Genomic DNA, 21,148 nt, shown 5'->3' on the forward strand with positions numbered 1-21,148 from the left:
GAATGGCTTAGGTTCCACAGAGCCTGTTTTCTGAGTCTGACCATCCATCACGCTGAGGTTTCTTGAAAATCTGCTGCTCTAGCCCTTGACTGCCTGGCCCTCTGAGTACTTCCTAAAGGGAATGTCATCCTGTGCCACACCCCAGGATGCTAAATCACCATCTGGGGTTGGAGCCAGGACAGGTATACTTTTTGAAAGCTCCCCAGGTGATTCTGCTGTGCACCTCCCACTAAAACCACACTTGTAATGGTTCATTGTATCTTTAAAAAAAAAAAAAAAAAAAAGTGTAACCTGTCTGAGAGTCTTAGACAAGAACTAAACAAATAAATTTGACATTTTAAAGTTCTATGTGGTTAGAGCATTACGGAACACATTTGTTTTCTTCTGATAACTTTCTGTGTTACTCAGAAAATGCATCCCTGCTTCTGATGACATTTTCATTGGAAAGGGCAAGGTGGAGGTGGCTGGGTGGGTGGAATTTTATAAGTGACTGAATAAGTTTCCTTGAACTGCCAGTCCCAGGAATTTTTTATTAATATTTGAGATTCCCTGTCCCTATCTACGGAAGAATGGCAATGTACCTGGAGCTCTTTAAACACAATGATGAGGGACCAAGTGTACCCTTCTTTTATTGGATGTACTTTCTACCCACCTTTCATCTTCTTTGTTTTCTCTTCCTGCACCTGTGCCTCTGTGGTTCCCTGAGGCTTGGTTTTCGGGCCAGTCTGCTTTGTCCTCATCGCTCTGAGAGCTGAGTCACTACCCTTGCTACTGATTCCCAGATTTTTATCTGTGGTCCTGCCCTGATCTTTGGTGCTGCTTTTATAGTTATCTGTGACTTGCTTCCAACGGGGTCTACCCTGGATCAGCAGCTTGGGCATCACCTGGGAGGCGGAGAGGTGCAGATTCTCGGGCCCCACCCAGACCTACTTGAATCAGATTCTGCATTTCATCAGCAAGATCCCCAGTGCTCTGTATGCACATGACAGTGTGAGAAGCGCTGGTCTACAGGACACCTCCACTCCACATTCTAATTAGACCCCTCACTCTCATCCCACTCTTCTCTCCTGCCTGCTCCCACCAACCCACGATTGTCTACCAGGTTGTACAGCTATTTCAGACTATAAATCTTGGCTTCATTTCCTGTTTCATTCTTCCATTTATTCATTGATTCACTCAGATATTTATTGCCCACCTACCAGAGCTAGGTGTTAGAGATACAGGGAGCAAAACCAAACCTGATTCCCACCCTCTTGGAACTTGGCGTCTGGTGGGAGAAGTAGATATTAACTACACCTTATCAGTTATAAGTGTGAAATTCTGATGAGCACTACAGAAGAGAGCCTGTAACGCAAATATGTGACTGGTTAGGGAGACCAGGGAAGGCTCCCCTGAGGAAGTGATGCTTGTGCTGAACACCAAGGAAGAATAGGAGTTAATGAGATGAAGAGGAGCGAGGAAGAGCATTGCAGGCAGAAGGGATAAGCAGATGCATAGGCCCACTCATCAGAAAAGGTTACAGAGAATTAAAAAGAACATTTACTTCTCCCGAGACCGTCTCTATTTGCTCTTTCACCCAACCCTGTTGGATGTACATTTCTATTCCCTAAGCCGAATTTGGTTTGCAGGAGTGCTTCCTATATTCTCTGCATAGGCTTAGACCCTTGCCCTTCCCACCTGTGTGATGTGATCATGTGCTCAGTCATATACCTTCCACCCTCTAGCCTTGCACTGCACAACTGAATTTACTCGTAAAGCCACTTTCCATGCTTTTCCCTAGTCCCATGGCCAGATGTTAAACTGCTCTCTAACTCTCTTTCTAAATGTACTTTTTTAAAAAGTAAACTTGTTATTAAAATATAACATACATACAGAGAAATGCACACATCATAAATGTAGAGCTTGATGAATTGTCACAGTGAGTACAGCAGTGTCACTAGCTCCCACATCAAGACAGAATATGAAAAGCATCCCAGAAGACCCTTGGGTTCTCCTCGCAGTTACTACACACAAGGTAACCACTATTCTGTCTTCTATTGGCATTGATTAGTTTTGCCTGTTTTTTTAACTTAATGTGAGTGGAATCATGCTGTAGGTAACCTGTTGTGTCTGGCTTCTTTTGCTCAACATAATGTTAAAGGAATTCTTTAATGTCGTTGCACATTAACAGTAGTTAATTTCTTTCCTTTGCTGTACAGTAGTGCATAGTATGACTTTACCGCAATTTACCCACTCTATGATTGATGGGCATTTGGGTCTTTTTCAGTTTGGGACTATTATGAAGATTCTTATACACATTTTTTCATGAATAAATGTACATTTTTCTGTTGGGAACAATTTCTAGGAATGGAATTGATATGTTACACAGGTAGATGCTGCCCAACAGTTTTCCAAAGTAGTTGCACTAACTGATGTTCTCACCAGCAGTGCAGACACCTTCTACAGTTTTGTCAGTCTTAAATCGTAGCCCTGCTGGTAGGTATGTGGTACTATTGCTTTATGGTTTTAATTTGCATTTTTTTGACAACTGATGTCATTGACTTCCTGTTTCAGTTTTCTTCTCATTTTTCCACCATGTTGTTTTTTCTCTTACTGATTTGTTAGGGGGACTTTATATATTCTTTGTGTGTGTTTGTGTGTGTGTGGGTGTATGTGTGTGTGTGTGTGTGTGTGTGTGTGTATATATATATGTATATGTTGCAAATATCTTCCCCCACTCTGTGGGTTGCCTTTTTGCTCTCCTAAATGGTATCTTTGTCTTTTTTTTTTTTTTTTTTTTCTTTCCGTGACCGGCGCTCAGCCAGGTAGTGCACCGCTCATCCTTATATAGGATCTGAACCCGCAGCGGCGGGAGCGTCGCCGCGCTGCTAGCGCAGCACGCTACCGAGTGCGCCACGGGCTCAGCCCCTAAATGGTATCTTTGAATGAATAGAAGTTCTTAATTTTAATATCAATTTATCAATACATTTTTTCTTGTTTTAAATCATATTTATCCTACATTTAGATCTGTAAAACCTTAGAAGTAGAACACATAAATACATAAAATAATAAAACATAAATAACAATTTAAAAGCCTGGGAAATAGAAATTAGAAGGCTTAGACTAAGGAGATACTAAGATACACAAAGAAACAAGCCATGTAACCTTATCAATATGTTATAATTGAGCAATAAATTTTGCTTTGAGCTTCTTAGAAGTCAAAATTCAAATGGAAACATTGTTTATTATCTAGTTCTCATTATCCATGGGTTCCTCAGGCAGTATTGTGATGATCAGATCTTACTGGGATGTAGGGTCTGGGTAAGCTGTGAAGTGCTTTCACAGGTAACTGGTCATTTGCATATTAAAACACTAACAGGTATATCTTATGTTGCAGGTTACTCAACGATAGTTATGACCTCCCGGTTACGTGCGTTGGGTGGAAGAATTAATAATATACGCACCTCAGAACTACCCAAAGAGAAAACTCGATCCGAAGTCATCTGCAGCATCCGCTTTCTGGATGGCTTGGTACAGACCTTTAAAGTTAACGTAAGTTTTCCACATTTTTTTTTTTTTTCCTGAATGAAGTCTCCTAAGAAATAGTTTGCATCTCTTGGCTTACGAAATGAAGAAAAAACTTATTTTAAAATGAAAGCATGAGATCTCAGATCTTGAGTGTCAAGACTGGACTGGAAGTACTCAAGAACTTTGCCCACTTTTCGCCTCTACCTGGAGGGAGTGTCTTTCCCCCTCCTCTTTGTGACATGAGTTGTACAATCCTCAGATGTTGCTGCTTCTGGGAAGTCCTCGTCCATGTCCCGAAGCAGAGCTGGTTCTCGGATAATGGTGCCCTGTACGTGCTTTATTAGAGCCCATGTCACATTGCCTTTTTAATAATAGTTATAATAATTAGGTTATATGTCACCCATTACACCAAGAGCTCCTTGAGAACAGGAAAGATGTTGTTTCTCCTGTGCCTGGCACAGGGTTGGGCACAAAGCAGATGCTCATTATATGTGTAAGTGGGTGGGTCCTATGTGAGGGTAGTAAGATGGTCACCCTCGCAGATGGCAGTGCTCAGGGAGCCCATGGAAGAGCCAGGGCTAAAAACAAGGTATCTAGTCTTCCAGGCCAGCAGTAGGAAGATGCTTGAACAGTTGCATCACATACTACCCAGCCCCCCCTAGTCACCACCTAGGTCCATGACCTCTGCTTGTCCCTCCCATCCTTTGGTCAGCCCTAAAGGGGTCAACCCCAACGCTGAACCAACTGCCAACATCTTCCCCAGCCTGTAAAATTCAGTGTGCAAGGACGTATGTCAGAAGAGAAGACAGGGGACCAGAGAACTATTGAGGGATAATGATAGGTCACAGGAATTTAAAGGATACGAAAAACTGGCCCCTGGGTCTTCCACCCCACCCACAAGTTTGCCTCCTGCTGACCCCAGGTCACTATGGACCTTGATGCAAGTCAGAGGAGGAGCAGTTTACATGAAGTCTTAGCATGGTGGGCGCAATAGCACCTTCCCAACCTGGGGTACAGCTGCCCAGTGTCTTGGCCATGGGCATTTCCCCATCAGTGGACTTAGTCAGGCAACTAAGGTTATCGGCATTTGGGCTCCTCACCTGGCAAAGAGTGAAAATAGGCAGTAGAGATGGGTGTTCCCCAACTTTCTACCCTGCTCTTCTACCCACTTCCACAACCACCCAAGCCTCCAGACATTCCCCAGGGTCAGAGCCTCATTCTTTGGTAGGTAGGAAATGTTACTGTATGTAGTAAGAAGGAAAAACTCCAGAAAGGGAGTTTCATTATCTAGTTAGGTGTCTCCAAGTCTGACAGAGGGATAGAACATATACCTGTGACCTGTTTCTTAAGAAGCCAGGTTAGAGAAGAGCATCCTCTAGGGAGGACTATCCAGAAGAACTTCCTGCAGTGCTGGGAATGGTCCATATCTGCACTATCCATTATGGGAGCCACCATCCACATGTGGCAACTCATCACTTGAAATGTGGCTGGTATACATGAAGAACTAAATTTTTTATTTTATCTTAATTAAAATTTAAGTAGTCTTTTGTATTTAATGGCTCCCACTTTGGTCAGTGCAGCCCTAGTGAGCATTTCTTAAAATACTTTGGAACCTCTTAGGATGCATTGTTAAAAATACAAATCCCTTGTCCTACCTGGGTATTGAAACATATTCTGGGGGTGAGAAGGCATGAGAGTCGGTACTGGAACTTCTCCCCATGCATTCTCGATGTGCATTGCACTTTGGAGAACTACAGATTGAGCGGTCTTTTGGCAGGCTCACAAAAGGGGACTTCAAAAAGTTCATGTGAAATGGAATTAAAAGATAAAAAGAAAAAAATATAAACTATTTCTCAACATAAGCTCCATCAAGTTCAAGGCACTTTTGTAAGCGATGACACCAGCCATTTAGTCCATCCCTAAAGAACTGAAAGTCCTGGGAATTTAACCATGTCAGTGCAGTCTTTCTTACATTATTAACTGAAGAAAAATGGTTGACCTTTAAAGATTTTTTAAGATTAGGAAACAAAAAGACATCAGAAGGAGCCAAATCAGGACTGTGAGGTGGATGCCTAATGATATCCCATCAAAACTCTCACAAAATTGCCATTGTATGAGAGGAATGAGCAAGAGCGTTGTCATGGTGGAAAAAGACTGGCGAAGCTTTCCTGGGTGTTTCTCTGCTAAAGCTTTGGCTAACTTTCTCAAAATACTCTCATAATAAACAAATGTTACTGTTCTTTGGCCCTCCAGAAAATCAACAAGCAAGATGCCTTGAGTATCCCAAAACTGTTGCCATGACCTATTGCTCTTGACCAGTGTTCTTTTGTTTTGACTGAACTACTTCCACCACTTGGCAGCTATGGCTTTGATTGTGCTTTGTATTCAGGATCATACTGGCAAAGCCATGTTTCATATCCTGTTATAATTCTTCAAAGAAATGTTTCAGGATCTTGATCCTACTTGTTTAACATTTCCATTGAAAGCTCTGCTCTTGTCTGCAGCTAATCTGGGGTCAACAGTTTTAGCACCCATTGAGCAGAAAGTTTGCTCAACTTTAATTTTTCAGTCAGAATTGTGTAAGCTGAACCAGTTGAGATGTCTGTGGTGTTGGCTGTTGTTTCTGTTGTTAACCATTGGTCTTCTTCAATCAGGATGCCAACGAGATTAACTTTTCTTTGCAAATTGATGGATGGTCTGCCACTGCGAGCTTCATCTCCAACATCTTCTTGTCCCTTTGAAGGAGTTATCCATTCGTAAACTGCTGATTTCTTTGGGGCATTGCCCCCATAAACTTTTAGTAAAGCATCAGTGATTTCACTCTTCTTCCACCCAAGCTTCACCATCAATTTTGATGTTTGTTCTTGCTTCAGTTTCAGCAGAATTCGTGTTGCTCTGATAGGGTCTCTTTTCAAACTGATGTCTTATCCTTATTGACTCCAACTAGATCCTGTTCAGGCATGATATAACATGTTAGTATGAGTTTACTTGGGTGCAGAAATTTTTGAAATCCATATATGGTTTTTTCATAATACACATTTTCCATGAACTTTTTTTTTAATTGAAAAATAATTGATTATGCATATTTGCAGGATACAGACTTGAATATCAATACCTGTGTACAATGTGTGATGATCAACAGGATACTTAGCATGTTCATCATTAGAAAACGTGATCATTCATTGTGTCCATTAACCAGTTTCTCACTAATCCCCCTCCCCCTTTCCCACCTCTAGTAACCACAGTTGCATTCTCTCCTTCTGAAAGTTCAGCATCTTATTGTGGTTGTGTCTGTTTGTCTCTCTCTCCCCTGCCCCCACTTATGAGTAAGAACATATGGTATTTCTCTTTCTGTGCCTGGCTTGTTTCACTTAATATAATCTCCAGGCTCATCCACGTAGCTGTGAATGGCAAAATTTTATTATTTTTTATGGCCCAGTAGTATTCCACTGTGTATATATACCATGTTTTCCTTGTCTAGTTGTCCATTGATGGACATTTAGATTGGTTCCATATCTTGGCTATTGTAAATAGATCTGTGATAACCATGGGAGTGCAGGTATCCCTTTGACATGATGATTTCCATTCCTTTGGGTATATACCCAGTAGTGGGATTGCTGGAATGTATGGCAGTTCCATCTGTAGTTGTATGAGGAAGCTCCATACTGTTTTCCATAATGGCTGTACTAATTTACAGTCCCACCAACAATGTATATGGGTCCCCCTTTCTTTACATCCTCACCAGCATTCATTATTTTCTGTCTTTTTGATAATAGCCAGTCTAACTGGGGTGAGATGATATCTCAATGTGGTTTTGATTTGTATTTCTCTGATGATTAGTGATGTTGAGCATTTTTTTATATACTTATTGGCCATTCGTACATCTTCTTTTGAGAAATATCTATTTAGCTCCTTTGCCCATTTTTTAATGGGATTATTTGTTTTTTTACTGTTAAGTTGTTCGAGTTCCTTATATATTCTGGATATTAATCCCTTGTCAGATGTGTAGTTTGCAAATATTTTCTCCTATTCTGTAGGTTGTCTTTTCATGCTGTTGATTGTTTTTAGTTTGATATAATCCTATTTGTTTATATTTTCTTTTGTTGCCCATACTTTTGAGGTCTTACTCATAAAGTCTTTTTTTGCCCAGTCCTACATCCTGAAGTGTTTCCCGTGTCTTCTTCTAGGAGTTTTATAGTTTTAGGTCTTCTATTTAAGCCTTTACTCTATTTTGAGTTGATTTGGGTATATGGCAAGATATATGGGTCTAATTTCATTATCCTACACATGGATATCCAGTTTTCCCAGCACCATTTGCTGAAGAGGTTGTCCTTTCTTCAAGGTATGTTATTGGTGCCTCTATCAAAGATCAGTTGGCTGTAAGTATTCAGGTTGATTTCTGGGTTCTCTATTTTGTTCCGTTGGTCCATGTGTCTGTTTATATGCCAATACCATGCTGTTTTTCCGTGAACTTTTTGAAGACTCCTCATACATATTTCCCTTAAAAAGCAACTGCTTTGGTTCTATAGAATCTTGTCTTATATCCGATCTCTTTTCTAACAAAGTCTTCTTTAGAATCTTGTTATTAAAGATCACAAATGTATAAAGATCACAAATGTCTCTTCCAGATGCTATAAACTGACAGCTTAATATGTGTCTGTCTCCTTTATTAAAATTTGTGTTTGAGGCTGACCCCATGGCTCACTCGGGAGAGTGCGGTGCTGGGAGCGCAGCGGCGCTGGGGGCGCCGAGGCCGCGGGTTCGGATCCTATATAGGGATAGCCGGTGCGCTCACTGGCTGAGCACGATGCGGGCGACACCAAGCCAAGGGTTACGATCCCCTTACCGGTCACAAAAAAAAAAAAAAATTTTGTATTTGTCTGTCTTGGAACTATTCTTTAACCATTTATCTTCTTCCTGACAAGAACATGAATGTTTGTTAGTATATACTCTATTATTCATTCAACAAATGTTTACTGAGCACCTACCATGTGCCAGACTTTGTTCTGAGTGGAAAGAATGCAGTATTGAACAAAACAGCAGAATCCCTGCCCTTCTGAAGCTTACATCCTAGTAGGAGGAGATGGGCCGTAAACCAACATATACTATGTCAGGTGGTATTAAGTGCTTTGAAGAAAAGTAAAGCGGGATAAGGGGGAGAGAGTGCCAGAGCAGGATAAGAGATGGGGCTTCCATTTACAGATGTGATCAAGGAAGGCTTCACTGATAAAGTGAAAGAACTCTGTAGTTGTCTAGAGGAAACACATCCCAACGAGAGGGAACAGTCGTGCAAAGGCTCTGAGGCAGGAGCCCGCTTAGTGTGGCTGCAGAACAGTATGGAAGCCAGTAAGTCTGGAGTGTAATGTGCAAGGGGAGAGTAGCAGGAGACAAGGTCAGAGAGAGAGCAGGTGTTGGGGTGCAGGGTGGGGAGCAGGTAGAGCCTTGTAGTTCATTCTCAGGGCACTGGTTTTTCTTCTACGTGAGATAGAAAGCATTGGTAGGTTTGGGCAGAGACCTGACATGATCTGACTCAAGTATCAGTCTGGATGCTCTGTGGACAGTAGATCGTGGGAGGGAAAGTGCTCAGAGACTGTTGTAACAGTCCAGGGGAGCAATGATGATAATTGGTCAGGACGGTCATATGGAGGTGGATAAGAGGAAACCAAGTCTGGAAATACTTTGAAGGTGGAGCCAAATAGTATTTGCTGATAGATGGGATTTGGGATGTGTAAAAATGAGGCCTTAAGGTTACTTCAAAATTTTTCGGCTGGAGCAACTACCAAGATGGAGTTGCAGATCATAGAGATGGGAAGGAATGTGGGAAGAGCAGGTTTGGAGGTGTAAATAACCAGTTCTGTTTTAGACCTGTGGAGCTGGAGATACCTATTATTCGTCTATGTAAAAATGGTATTAGATCCAGAAGTCAGTAATCTAGGGACAGGTCCAGGCTGAGATACAAATGTGGATGTTACCAGAGTAGAGATGGTATTTCAAGCCACAAAACTGGATAGGATCACCTGGAAAGTGAATAGACAGAAGATGCGAATGAGGCCCAGTGGTTAAAGGTTGGAGCAATGAGGAGCAGGCACTAAAGGAGACTGAGAAGGACCAACCAGGGAGGCAGGAGGAGACCAAGAGCAAATGTCTGAGAAACCCAGGTAAAAATGCGTTGTCTGGAGGAGGAGTGATCAGCTCTGTAAGAACGGGGTAAGGCAAGCACCTACTGGGACAGATAATCATGCAAAGGCTTAGAGCAGATACTGGCAAACCATGAGCACCCAGAAATTCCTAGTTATGAACATCATTGTTACCGCTGCTTCCACGCACGCAAGCTTCCAGCAGCGTGGTCCAAAGCTGACTCACCTTGGACTTGAGGAATGCGAGGGCCTGGTGGCAGTATAGAATATCCCTCAGCTTATATTTTCTGCTCATGGGGATGGTTTACACAGTCTCATTCAGACTCTTTAGCCCAGACCATCTCATGACCAGGAGCAGGTGTCATCAGGACAGCTGACTTGGACATCAGTCATTCTCAGCGCAGGGAGCAAGCCAGTCGCGAGCAGTGACCGGGTACAGCAAAGATGACCTCTTGTGGGGCAGGGGCCAGGCCAGGATATTTATTGTAGCTTTTATTATATTTAAATTCCTTTCGAGAATTGGGTGAATTATGCAGAATAGATACCCGAGTGTTTGAATTATGCACTCTAGAGGAGAAAGATGTGGTGTAGTAGGAATTCATGGCATTTGGCGTCAGACAGACCGGAGTCAGGAGGTCAGACCATACATCAGCCAATGGTGTGAAGTATGGAGCCCCTCCGTTTGTTCATCAGCAAGGGGGATAGTGATGACCACTTTGAGAAGTTGCTGCAAAGATTAGAAATCGTATGCAGAGGTACACGTGTTGTTATGTCTGGCTCTGTGTAGGTGTTCAATGAATTATAGCTGTTAATATATATTAAATATATAAAATCATGTATAAATAATAATAATTCCAACAAGAGGAGCAGATAGCTCTTTTGTGTATCAGGAGAGTATCTCATAACTTGGAATGTGTGGACTGGATCATTCTTTCCACACCCATGTGATGCTGTTGTGATGGTAAGTGCCCCTGGTAGAGGAAGCGCAGGTACAGGGGCCCTCAGGCTGGAAAGGGGGTGTGTTTAGGAAATGCGCCTGTCTTCCATCCCCCCACTTCAGACCAGATAAAATGAGGCTGCCCCAAAGAAGTCACTGCAGGAGGGGCCCGACAGTTATCTAATTCTCCTATCCTGGTAACCATGACCTATTTTCACATACATTATCTGCCATCAGGCACTCAAAGAGCTACTTTGCCTGTTCTATACATGGGCTATTTCTGACTCATCCTGTCCTTAAGTTAAACAGTTTGGTTCAAAGGATTCCCAAGGAGTCTGCCTGTTAAAGTAGAATTTGCAGTTTCCCAAACACTCCTGCTGGTTGCCACCCCTGTGCCTTTGTGCTTGGCCATCTGCTTCAAATGCCTTTTCTTAGCTGTGCGCCTGGAGGGGAGGGTTGATCCCTGTCACCCTCCCAAACCCAGATAAGGGGTTGCTTCCGCTTGTGCCCAGGTCGAGTTGACCATTGGTGTTGTCCCCTTGGGTGTCCACTGTGTCTTGATAGTTTCACAGCACTTGACAATTTGTGTTAGAGGCACTGCTTCCACAGCTAGGGCAGGAAAGGGACGCTTGTTATGGCTGTGTCCCCTGCCCGCTCCGTAAACACTGAGCAGGGATGGCAGCCGCGTCCTGCTGTGGAGAGCAGTGTGGTTGAACGTCCCCATGCGCTTCTCACTTCAGATGATGAGAAGCAGCAAGGCAGAAAATCCCACAGGGTGACAAAGGCCAAATCACTTTGAGGGCATTTTAAATGGCATTTGAGTATTTTTAGCCATCTTCCTTTATGCTGTGAGTCAAGAGTTTTCGTTCCCTGTACACACTTCTGTGGCTTCTCCAGGGATAGGAGCCATAGACATGTCCCAAGGAGCCAACAGGAACCAACCTGGGATTAGCATTTTGCTGTGGATAATCCAAGGGGAGGTCACAGAGAGTTTACTCTAATTGTGACATCTGAGTTTTCCCATTTAGACATCATCACTTGGGAATCACAGCTATGGGGAAGGAAGAAACCTTAGAAAATTAAATTAAACTCATATTGTCTTACATCATATTTATGTAGTTGTTTTTTTTTTAGCCGTCCTTCCCATGTTTCATGTGGCTTCTTAACTTGAAGTTTATAAAGACTTTTCTTATTGTGGGAAATGTGAGTGCATAGTCTCTCTGAAATTTTAACTCCATTTGCCTAAAGATGTTTTCACCACCGGTTAATTCATTTTAAGGTTTTCCACACTCTATCATTTTTTTTTTCCTAGAAACAAGATACTGGTCAGGTTCTTCTGGATATGGCATACAACCACCTGGATGTGACAGAAAAGGAATATTTTGGTTTGCAACATGGCGATGACTCAGTAGACTCTCCTGTAAGTACCATCCCTTCAAAGTGTGCTGAACTCTTGCACGGTTTAGTTTTATATCTTATGTTTTCTTACCCAGCAGAGATGGCTTGAATCAAGCAAACCCATCAGGAAGCAGTTAAAAGGTTGGTGTGATCTTTTCATTTCGGTTAAACATTGGGTGTTAGTGTATCCAGGCCTGTTTCTCTCTTCTGATCATCCATGTGCCTGTAACATCTGGAACCTGGATTCTAGGCATTCCAGGAGACATGAATGACTTCTGAGGTAACAGAGATGCGCCCAGATCAGCCCTCAAGGATCCTTACGAACTCTGGGCAAGAAAGGGAAAGGTGAGAGCAGACGGCCCAGAGCAAGGGAACCCACATTTCTTTTTACAGGGAAGGAAGGGGAAGGAGGATGGCCTTGCTCAGCCCAGTATGAGAGCCAGGGTGGGAAAGAGACAGACAGATAGACACAAACCACTAGGACTTTCCAATAGCACTGTGGCATTCACTGGAGACTGAAACATAGATAGATAATTTCACAAATAGGTTAATCCATCTAAAACACAGTTTATCCGTCATGAGTGGATCCCAGGGCTGCAGGTTACCAGTTAGGTGGCCATTCAAGCCACACCCTCTGCCCTGATCTGTTCTCAGCCTGGTTTTCCAGCATTGCTGTCATCATTCCCCTTTACGTACCTTATGCCCCAGACAAACCTGGCAGGTTTGCAGGACCTTCTCTGTGCCTTCCCTCAAGTCTCTTCCCTCTACTGGGAATGTTTTTCCTTCCCACTTCCCTATACCTAAATCTTTCCATTCTTCAAGGCTGCTCATCCCATCTCCTCTCCTACTAGAGGCTGTGACTGTGTCTATATTTCCCTCTGTTTATCATTGTCTGCTTGGAGGATCTGAACAGTCGCCCTCTTCTCATAGTTTTTTGCTTTTAGCTTGCTTTCAGAACTGCAAGTTCCTTGAGGTTAGGACCTTTGTTACATTCCTGTCTGCATCCCTCACAGTGTCACACAGGAGGTGGCCAGTGAATGATAGAGGGGTGAAGGGCAGGTAGGTTTGTACACTCAAGTGTGCATACACATGATGCCTCACACACACACCTGCCCCCACCCCAGCACCCAGGTGGGAAGGAGTTAGACACACATAGCCATGGCTCTGATCTCACTGCTGCCTTCACCTAGAGTCAGGTCCTCATGTCCTTACTGTTCAGAAATACCCATGGGAGCCACAAGCCACTTGCAGATAAATACCTTGCCCTGTCTGAATTCACAGGAATAAGCACACTCAAGGCACAGATTGGTGTTAGTCTCATTAACTCATTCTTTCAGTGAACATGTCCTGAGCTCAGACTGTGGCAAGGTACTGGGCTAAGCTCTGGGAATCCAGTCCCAAGTCAGGTTTGGACCCTGCCCTCAAGGAGCTCACAGCCAAGTATGGAGACAGACAAAGCAGAGAGACAGTTCTGTGGTAGTACTAAGGACATGATAGGATGCTCTGGGTACACAGAGGAGGACAAGAAAGATGCAGAGGCCGTTTGAGACATAAAAATGACAAGTTACAGAAGAAGGCAGGGGGAGGCTAAAGGGCATCCCAAGGCAGTAGGAAGACTTTGCTATCCCCTGATGTGCAGGTGATCAGCCCGCATGCAGAGTTATAGTGCCACCCACTGGTATCCAGATACGTGTGCAGTGGTGCACTCAGTTGCATACACACTGTTAGAGATTCTTTGAACACAAGCCAGAGATGAAGACAGAAGGTGCTAAAGTGATGGGAGGGTGGAGCCCAGGATGAACTAAGGTAGATGAGATCATTAGCAGGATCAGGGAGGGGAGCGGGCTGGAGAAGGACTTGGGTTTCAGAGAGCAAGAAAGTACTGAGCCTGTAGGCAGGGCTGGCAAATATTTACTGAGTGATGGAGGAGGATGAAATTGACATGAAGATCTCAGGGACTTAGCACCACACTCTGATCTTCTCCTGTAGCCATATCCATCAGAAGAAATGAGCGAATTTTATCTATACAAGTGAATTGGCTCTTGGAGTTGATGCATAAAGCATCATGTTCATTGTGTAATATTCACTAGTATGTTAATCATTTAATATATTTTGCATTAAAAGCATGAAGTATTTTCCAGTATAAAAATGATTTTGAATTGTGGGATAGCAGAATCAAAAGCCTCAGTACTATGACTCTGGTTTTTATCACACGCTGTATGACCTAAGGCAAGTCACTTAGATCTCTAAACCTGTTGGCTTATCTGTAAAACAGGGCTGTCAATAGCAGCCTAGCCTACTCATAGTCATGGTGATGTTCAAATTCAAGAATGTACATGAAAATGTTTGAAAAGTATAAATCACTATATAAATGTAAGCTATTTTTTTTTGTGAATTTTGTATAATACACTATTAAAGGATTTTTAAGATCCTAATACAGATAATGGAGTGTATTGTTTGAACACAGCCCTAAGTTAAACATGTAACAGGAAGTAGATGATACTCTGTCTATGTTGATGTTGCATAAATATTTTATATTTTATAGACTAGGAGATTTCTGAGACAATCAACTTATGTACTCCTAATTTGAAATTAGCCCTTTTATAATGGAAAAAAACTATGGTTGAGTGAAAACTGCATCAATTATGGGAGAGTAGCAACTTACATACATTGACTTTTTTAAAGGGAAAATTTAATTTGTTTTTGAAAAATGTTGTAGGAGGTTTCCCCTGTACCCTGCATTTTCGAGTAAGATTTTTTATACCTGATCCCAACACACTGCAGCAAGAACAAACCAGGTAATAACATTTTTTTTTTAAGTTTTCTATTTAGTATATAAAAATGAGTAACCACTAAAAATGTACTCTTCATTTTATAACCATGGCCAGATAACTTCATTTGGGTGTAAACTGCACCAACAATTATGACCCAAGTAAAAATTTGTACTCATAATGAAATTTGAATTGGCTAGTTTGCAGTCTTGGTCCTACTTCTGTTACCTTCTGGTTTGATGCAATTCCCAGCACATGTACATCCACTTCCTCCTTCCTCGGGCACCTCCTTCCTCCTCCCCAGCCTCTCCTACCTGATAAACACAATAAGCTTGAAGGACAAAAAGCCATTTTCTGCAAATGCAGGTAGGGTTTAGACAACAGATTTGTGAAACAGGCAGGTCAAATAGTACGATACTTCTGAAGAACTAGAATTGAGGCTCTTGAGGATAAGACAGCATCTTCGTAAAAAGAATTTTCCATCAGATCCCCAGTTTGCAGTCTGGACCCAGCTTGTCTTCTCAGTGAATCAACTGGTGCAAGAAATATGTGAACCAGATAAGAGAAAAAGGGCTGTGATAGGAGTTGTTTACCCCTCAGGGTTTGGCGTGTGTACTGGCCCTGGTTTGGTACTGGGGGGGGGGGTTGGGGTTGTGGGTGGGGAACGGTGTGTTTGGAATAGAGGAGAAGGCAGCAAAGGAAAGTTCTTGCTGTTTCAACACAGACCATGCAAATTCAGCTTTCCCTCCCCCATGGCAAAGTTAAACCCTTTTATTTTTCATAGGGAGGGAAACTTTTTCACCAGAAAGAAAGCAATGGATGTTTAGGATTTTAGAATCCTGTTCTACACTGATTATGGCCATAAAACTGTCACCAAGGAGACAACATTAACTCAGACATAGAGTGCTGTCTTGTTTTTTCATTTATTTTTAATACTAATCACATGATCACATTTTAACTTTTAAATATGTTTAAAGGCCAAATATTAGTCTGTTACTCTGTTTTGCTGCCTTTGTGGGCCCCTTGCCTCTACAATAGCAGACACTGGGGATTTGACTGTTTACCATTATGTTAAATTTTAAGCCAGCGTAGGAGATGTCCAGTGTGACTCATTGGGTAACCACGCAGAAGTACAAACTGTGCTGTGAGTTTTTCCCACAACAGTGCTTTCCACTGGTAGACAGGGGGTAGTATAGAAATACTCAACCCAGCAGGTCATTTCATAAGCTGATAGACACAAAATTGGTAAGATAATCTATAAGAATGTGTTTGAAATGATCCTTCCAAGGTTTCCTCAGCATTACTAACAAGTTCTGTTCAAGGAATGCTTTAAAAATGACATGCAGAATTGTGTGTGTGTGTGTGTATGTGCGTGTATTACATATATATAATATGTGTGATTATATATGTATGTATATATGTGGGTACATCCGTGTGTGTGGTTCCTAACTGGTGGGTTTTTTTTTTTTTAATTACAACTCCATGGTAAAAAATATATTTTGTTTCTTAATGCAGTACACACATATATATATAAATTACTGAAGCAAAAGTTTTATAAAACTATAGTAAGTGTAAAGCACTCTGAAGTTTTCTATTCTGTTCTATTTCTTTTCTTTTTTTTAATGATAATTGTGACCCATTAAGTTTATTGTATTACTAACTGATAGGTTTCAACCCATAGTATGGACTACACTGCCTAAACTGGTGATTGTCACCCATCACCTGGTCTCCTCTCTGTGATGCTAGAGCCCCAGGTTTGTGGCACTCAGTGGGCATGTTAGAGCTCTCCAATGACAGAACTTGAGGGGAAGGGATTACTAGGACCGGCCTTACCTGGGAGTCCCTCTCCAGTGCCCTTCTTGGTCATTGGTCATTCACTTTCATACCTACAGGGGAGAAGCTCCTCTCTGGAAGCTGACAGAATCTTCCTGCTGAGCCTTCCTGTCATTTGCAGGACATTTGAGGAAATATAGGGTGTTCAGGATAGAGAGAAGACTCGGGGTGAAATGAAGGCTGCCTTCTAATTTCCGAAGGGTCATATAAAAAATGGAATTAGATGTGCTGGGTCCTAGAATTGGCACTGGTTCTTAGCCAGTGGGTGGAGGCTACAGAGGCACATTTTAGCTTAAGATGAGTAATAGACTAGTATTTGTTCTTACCTAAGTCCCAGAAAAAATTCAGTTTGTCTTTGTCTCTACTAAATTTCACTGGTTCAGAACTGACATCCCCCACCCCCACTGCCCCACCTCCCATTTTAAGGTGGGTAGTATCCCCAGCATGGAGTAAAGAATAGCTGTCACCTCCTGGGATTTGAGCACCAGATTTCTCTTAATGTAGCAGGAGCCATGGTAGCAGCCACCCCATGACTCCTTTAGAGCTGGTGGGCAGCCAGGACTGCCAGATCTTTTTCTTATCCTGGGCCAGGCTTCCACCATTCATTCACATGCTTTTTTCGGTTTGGTTTTGTTTTAAGTTAAATGAAGTGCTTCCTGGAATAGCAGGTTTTTTTATTAAGGCCCAGCTATGTAACCTGTCTAAAAGTGAGTTCTCTTTTAAAGAAATTTAGCTTTCAAGAATCAAATAAGGGCCGACCCCGTGGCGCACTCGGGAGAGTGCAGCGCTGGGAGCACAGCGACGCTCCCGCCACGGGTTCGAATCCTATATAGGAATGGCAGGTGCACTCACTGGCTAAGTGCCGGTCACGAAAAAGACAAAAAATAAAATAAAATAAAAAGAATCAAATAAGAAGTGTAGAGGCAGTATTTGTTGTTCTTTGTTTTTTAAGGATCTAGGCAGGGAGACATTCATTGCTTTTTTCTGAAGGTGAGTTCATGAATGGGGTTCACACTAAGAGTAGTCATTACATTTCTGAAGTTAAATATGTCAAATATCTCTTCTAAATAACTTTCCTTTATTCCAATTGTTTAATAAATGTCATCTTTATTGTGAGCCTCCACAACTACTGACACATTTAGATCATTCTGAACAGAATTTTATTTAACGGCAATCTCAAATTAAAATTAGTCTTCTTCAGATTCCCAGGAAGTCTCCTACATTTGTATTGCATCTCACCATTCCGATTTTTTTGCCTATGGTGTTGTGGGATTGACTCAGAAACTTTGCTCAGGGCCGAGAACACGGAAGGCAACAAACCAGAGACAGAGCGAGCGCCCGACCTGGCACAGCACTGTGAGTGATCCCTGGCAAAGCTCTGTTCGGGGGTGGATGCCCACGCGGCTCCCCGCCTGCACCACCAGGCCACTTACTGCGCCGGTGCTGCCTCCATTTTCCCAGGTGCGGGCAGCTCCGCCCTGCTCGGCCATCACTGAGCCCATTTGCTTGGCCTGGCGCGGGGCTTTCCGGACCCTGCGGGCCGACCTCCTCTCCCACTCCCTCCACGGTTCTCTGGCAGGGCTGGGGGTGTGGGGCGTCCCGCCCAGTTTTGGGAGGGCTAGGAAGTACGGGCGGGCCGACTGTCACTCCACCACACCCTGGACTCCGGCCCTGGTAAACTTCCTGTTACTGGGAGGCAGATACCATCTCTGCGACCACCAGTTTGGAAAAAAGCCTAACGAATTTCTGGTTGGGAATAGTGTGGTAGGAGAGTTCCCAGGTCTGCTTGAACCTGCCGGAGAGCAGGCTGCAGGCGGGCACTAGACTCGGTTTATACCGGGGGGATACAAAGGTGAACAAGACCCGAGAAAGATCTACACAGTGCTACAAAGGCACCCAGAGAGACTGGTCGTCTGTGCCTAGCAGAAACCTGGTAGACTTCCTGGGCGAGGCGGTGCTGAGCAGAGTCTTGAAGGCCCAGCTGATAGACGAGGGGTGCAGAAGACACGCCCCAACCCAGCACAGTGTGCACAGAGGGGGGAGACGTGCGGCCAGGGAGGCGGAGACTCGACAGAAACCACACACCCGGTGGGGTCGCCACTGCACGATCTAACAGCCTGGGCCAGAGCACACTGAACGGGGAGAAGTCCTGTACAGAAAGTGAAAGCTCAACAGAGATCACACACCCTGTGGTACGTGATCCACCAGCCCAGCAGAGTACAAGCTGACCAGAAAGGTGGATCCCTGGAGAAGCCCAAGACCCGAGGCAACCACACACACAAGACACTAGAGGCCAACTGAGCAGTCACGGCGGGAGCCATACCAAATTGGCAACCACAGCAACATCCTAGTTAGTCATTAGTCGCAAACCGGTGGACTGTGAAACCCCCTGCCACAATGAATAAACACCAAAAAAAAGACACCAGAAATACAAAAAATCAAGAAAGTACACCACCAAAAGTTAATAAATCTCATACTCTAGATCCTATAGAACAAGAAGCCCTTGAAATAACTGATAAGGAATTTCGAGTGATAATTCTAAGGAAACTGAATGAGATACAAGAAAACTCAGCTAGACATCATGATGAAATGAGGAAAAGTATACAGGATCTGAAAGAGGAAATATACAAGGAAATCAATGTCCTGAAAAAAAATGTAGCAGAACTTGCTGAACTGAAGAAGTTATTCAGCGAAATAAAAAACACAACGGAGAGTTTAACCAGCAGGCTTGTCGAAGTTGAAGAGAGAACCTCTGAACTTGAAGATGGGCTGTTTGAAATAACACAAGCAGACAAAAAGAAAGAAAAAAGAATCAAGGACATGGAAGAAAATCTGAGAGAGATATCAGACAACCTCAAGCGCTCAAATATCCGAGTCATGGGTATTCCAGAAGGGGAGGAAAATGGAGATTCCATTGAAAACATATTCAACAAAATAGTGGCAGAAAACTTCCCAGGTATAGGAAAAATCACAGATCTTCAGATCCAGGAAGCTCAACGATCTCCAAACGTATTCAACCCAAAAAGGCCTTCTCCAAGACATGTCATAGTCAAATTGGCAAAACTCAGAGACAAAGAGAGAATCTTAAAAGCTGCAAGAGAGAAGCGTCAAATCACCTATAAGGGAGCCCCAATCAGGTTAACATCAGACTTTTCATCACAAACCCTAAAAGCTAGAAAGGAATGGGATGATATTTTCAAAATACTAAAAGACAAAGATTGCCAGCCAAGAATACTCTACCCTGCAAGGCTATCCTTCCGAAATGAGGGGCAAATAGTATATTTCTCAGACAAACAAAAACTGCGGGAGTTCACTACCACAAGACCACCCTTACAAGAAATCCTCAAGGGAGTACTGGGTTTGGTTCCTGAAAAATAACTACCACTGCCATAAAAACCTAAGAAAAATCTAAACCCGCTAGTACAATAAAAATGGCATTCATGAAGAGAAAACAAGCTAACAAAAACACTATCTACAACCTAAGGAACCAACAAACAAAGAAACCAAACAGTAAATCAGAAAGCAAGGAACAAAAGACACCTAAGACAACCAAACAACCAATAAAATGCTAGGAATAAATCAACACCTTTCAATAACAACTCTTAATGTTAAAGGCTTAAATTCCCCAATTAAAAGACACAGACTGGCTGACTGGATCAAAAAGCAGGACCCAACTATATGCTGCCTTCAAGAGACCCACCTCACCCATAAAGATTCACACAGACTAAGAGTGAAAGGATGGAAAAAGATTTACCATGCAAACAGAAAAGAAAAACGAGCTGGAGTGGCTATTCTTATATCTGACAAAATAGACTTTAAACTAAAAACCATAAAAAGAGACAATGAGGGACACTACTTAATGATAAAAGGACTGATCCATCAAGAAGACATAACAATCATAAATATGTACGCACCCAATGTTGGAGCAGCCAGATTTATAAAACAAACTCTATTAGACCTAAAGAAGGAAATAGACACTAATACCATAATAGCAGGGGACCTGAACACTCCACTGTCAATATTAGACAGATCATCTAGGCAAAGAATCAGTAGAGAAACACAAGATCTAAACAAGACTCTAGACCAATTGGAATTGGCAGATATCTACAGAACATTCCACCCAACAACCTCAGAATATTCATTCTTCTCATCAGCACATGGATCATTCTCCAAGATAGATCACATATTAGGTCACAAATCAAGTCTCAATAAATTCAAAAAAATTGGAATTATCCCATGTATCTTCTCAGACCACAATGGATTAAAACTAGAAATTAATAACAAACAAAATTCTGGAAACTATACAAACACGTGGAAATTAAACAGCATTCTACTTAATGACATATGGGTCCAAGAAGAAATCAAGCAGGAAATCAAAAAGTTTATTGAAACTAATGAAAACAATGATACATCATACCAAAACCTGTGGGATACTGCAAAAGCAGTATTGAGGGGAAAATTTATTGCATTAAATGCTCACTTCAGAAGAATGGAAAGATGGCAAGTGAACAACCTAACACTTCACCTTAAAGAACTAGAAAAACAAGAACAATCCAATCCTAAAG

General features: G+C 42.5%; 1 protein-coding gene across 4 annotated transcripts in view; it reads left to right on the forward strand.

Annotated features, from left to right (window-relative positions):
• PTPN3 (protein tyrosine phosphatase non-receptor type 3) overlaps window positions 1-21,148 on the forward strand; it is a 119,563-nt gene that overhangs the window by 26,963 nt on the left and 71,452 nt on the right. For 2 of the 4 annotated variants that reach the window (XM_063081761.1, XM_063081762.1), the window contains exons 2-5: window positions 3,377-3,531; window positions 11,894-12,001; window positions 12,075-12,120; window positions 14,699-14,777. In XM_063081761.1, the coding sequence (XP_062937831.1) occupies window positions 3,394-3,531; window positions 11,894-12,001; window positions 12,075-12,120; window positions 14,699-14,777 (371 nt within the window). In that variant the 5' untranslated portion in view covers window positions 3,377-3,393. Of the gene's footprint in view, window positions 1-3,376; window positions 3,532-11,893; window positions 12,002-12,074; window positions 12,121-14,698; window positions 14,778-21,148 lie in introns of those variants that run through there. The other 2 variants (XM_063081763.1, XM_063081764.1) reach the window with 2 other exon arrangements.

This window comes from Cynocephalus volans, chromosome 17, assembly GCF_027409185.1.
Source record: "Cynocephalus volans isolate mCynVol1 chromosome 17, mCynVol1.pri, whole genome shotgun sequence".
Taxonomy (NCBI): domain Eukaryota; kingdom Metazoa; phylum Chordata; class Mammalia; order Dermoptera; family Cynocephalidae; genus Cynocephalus; species Cynocephalus volans.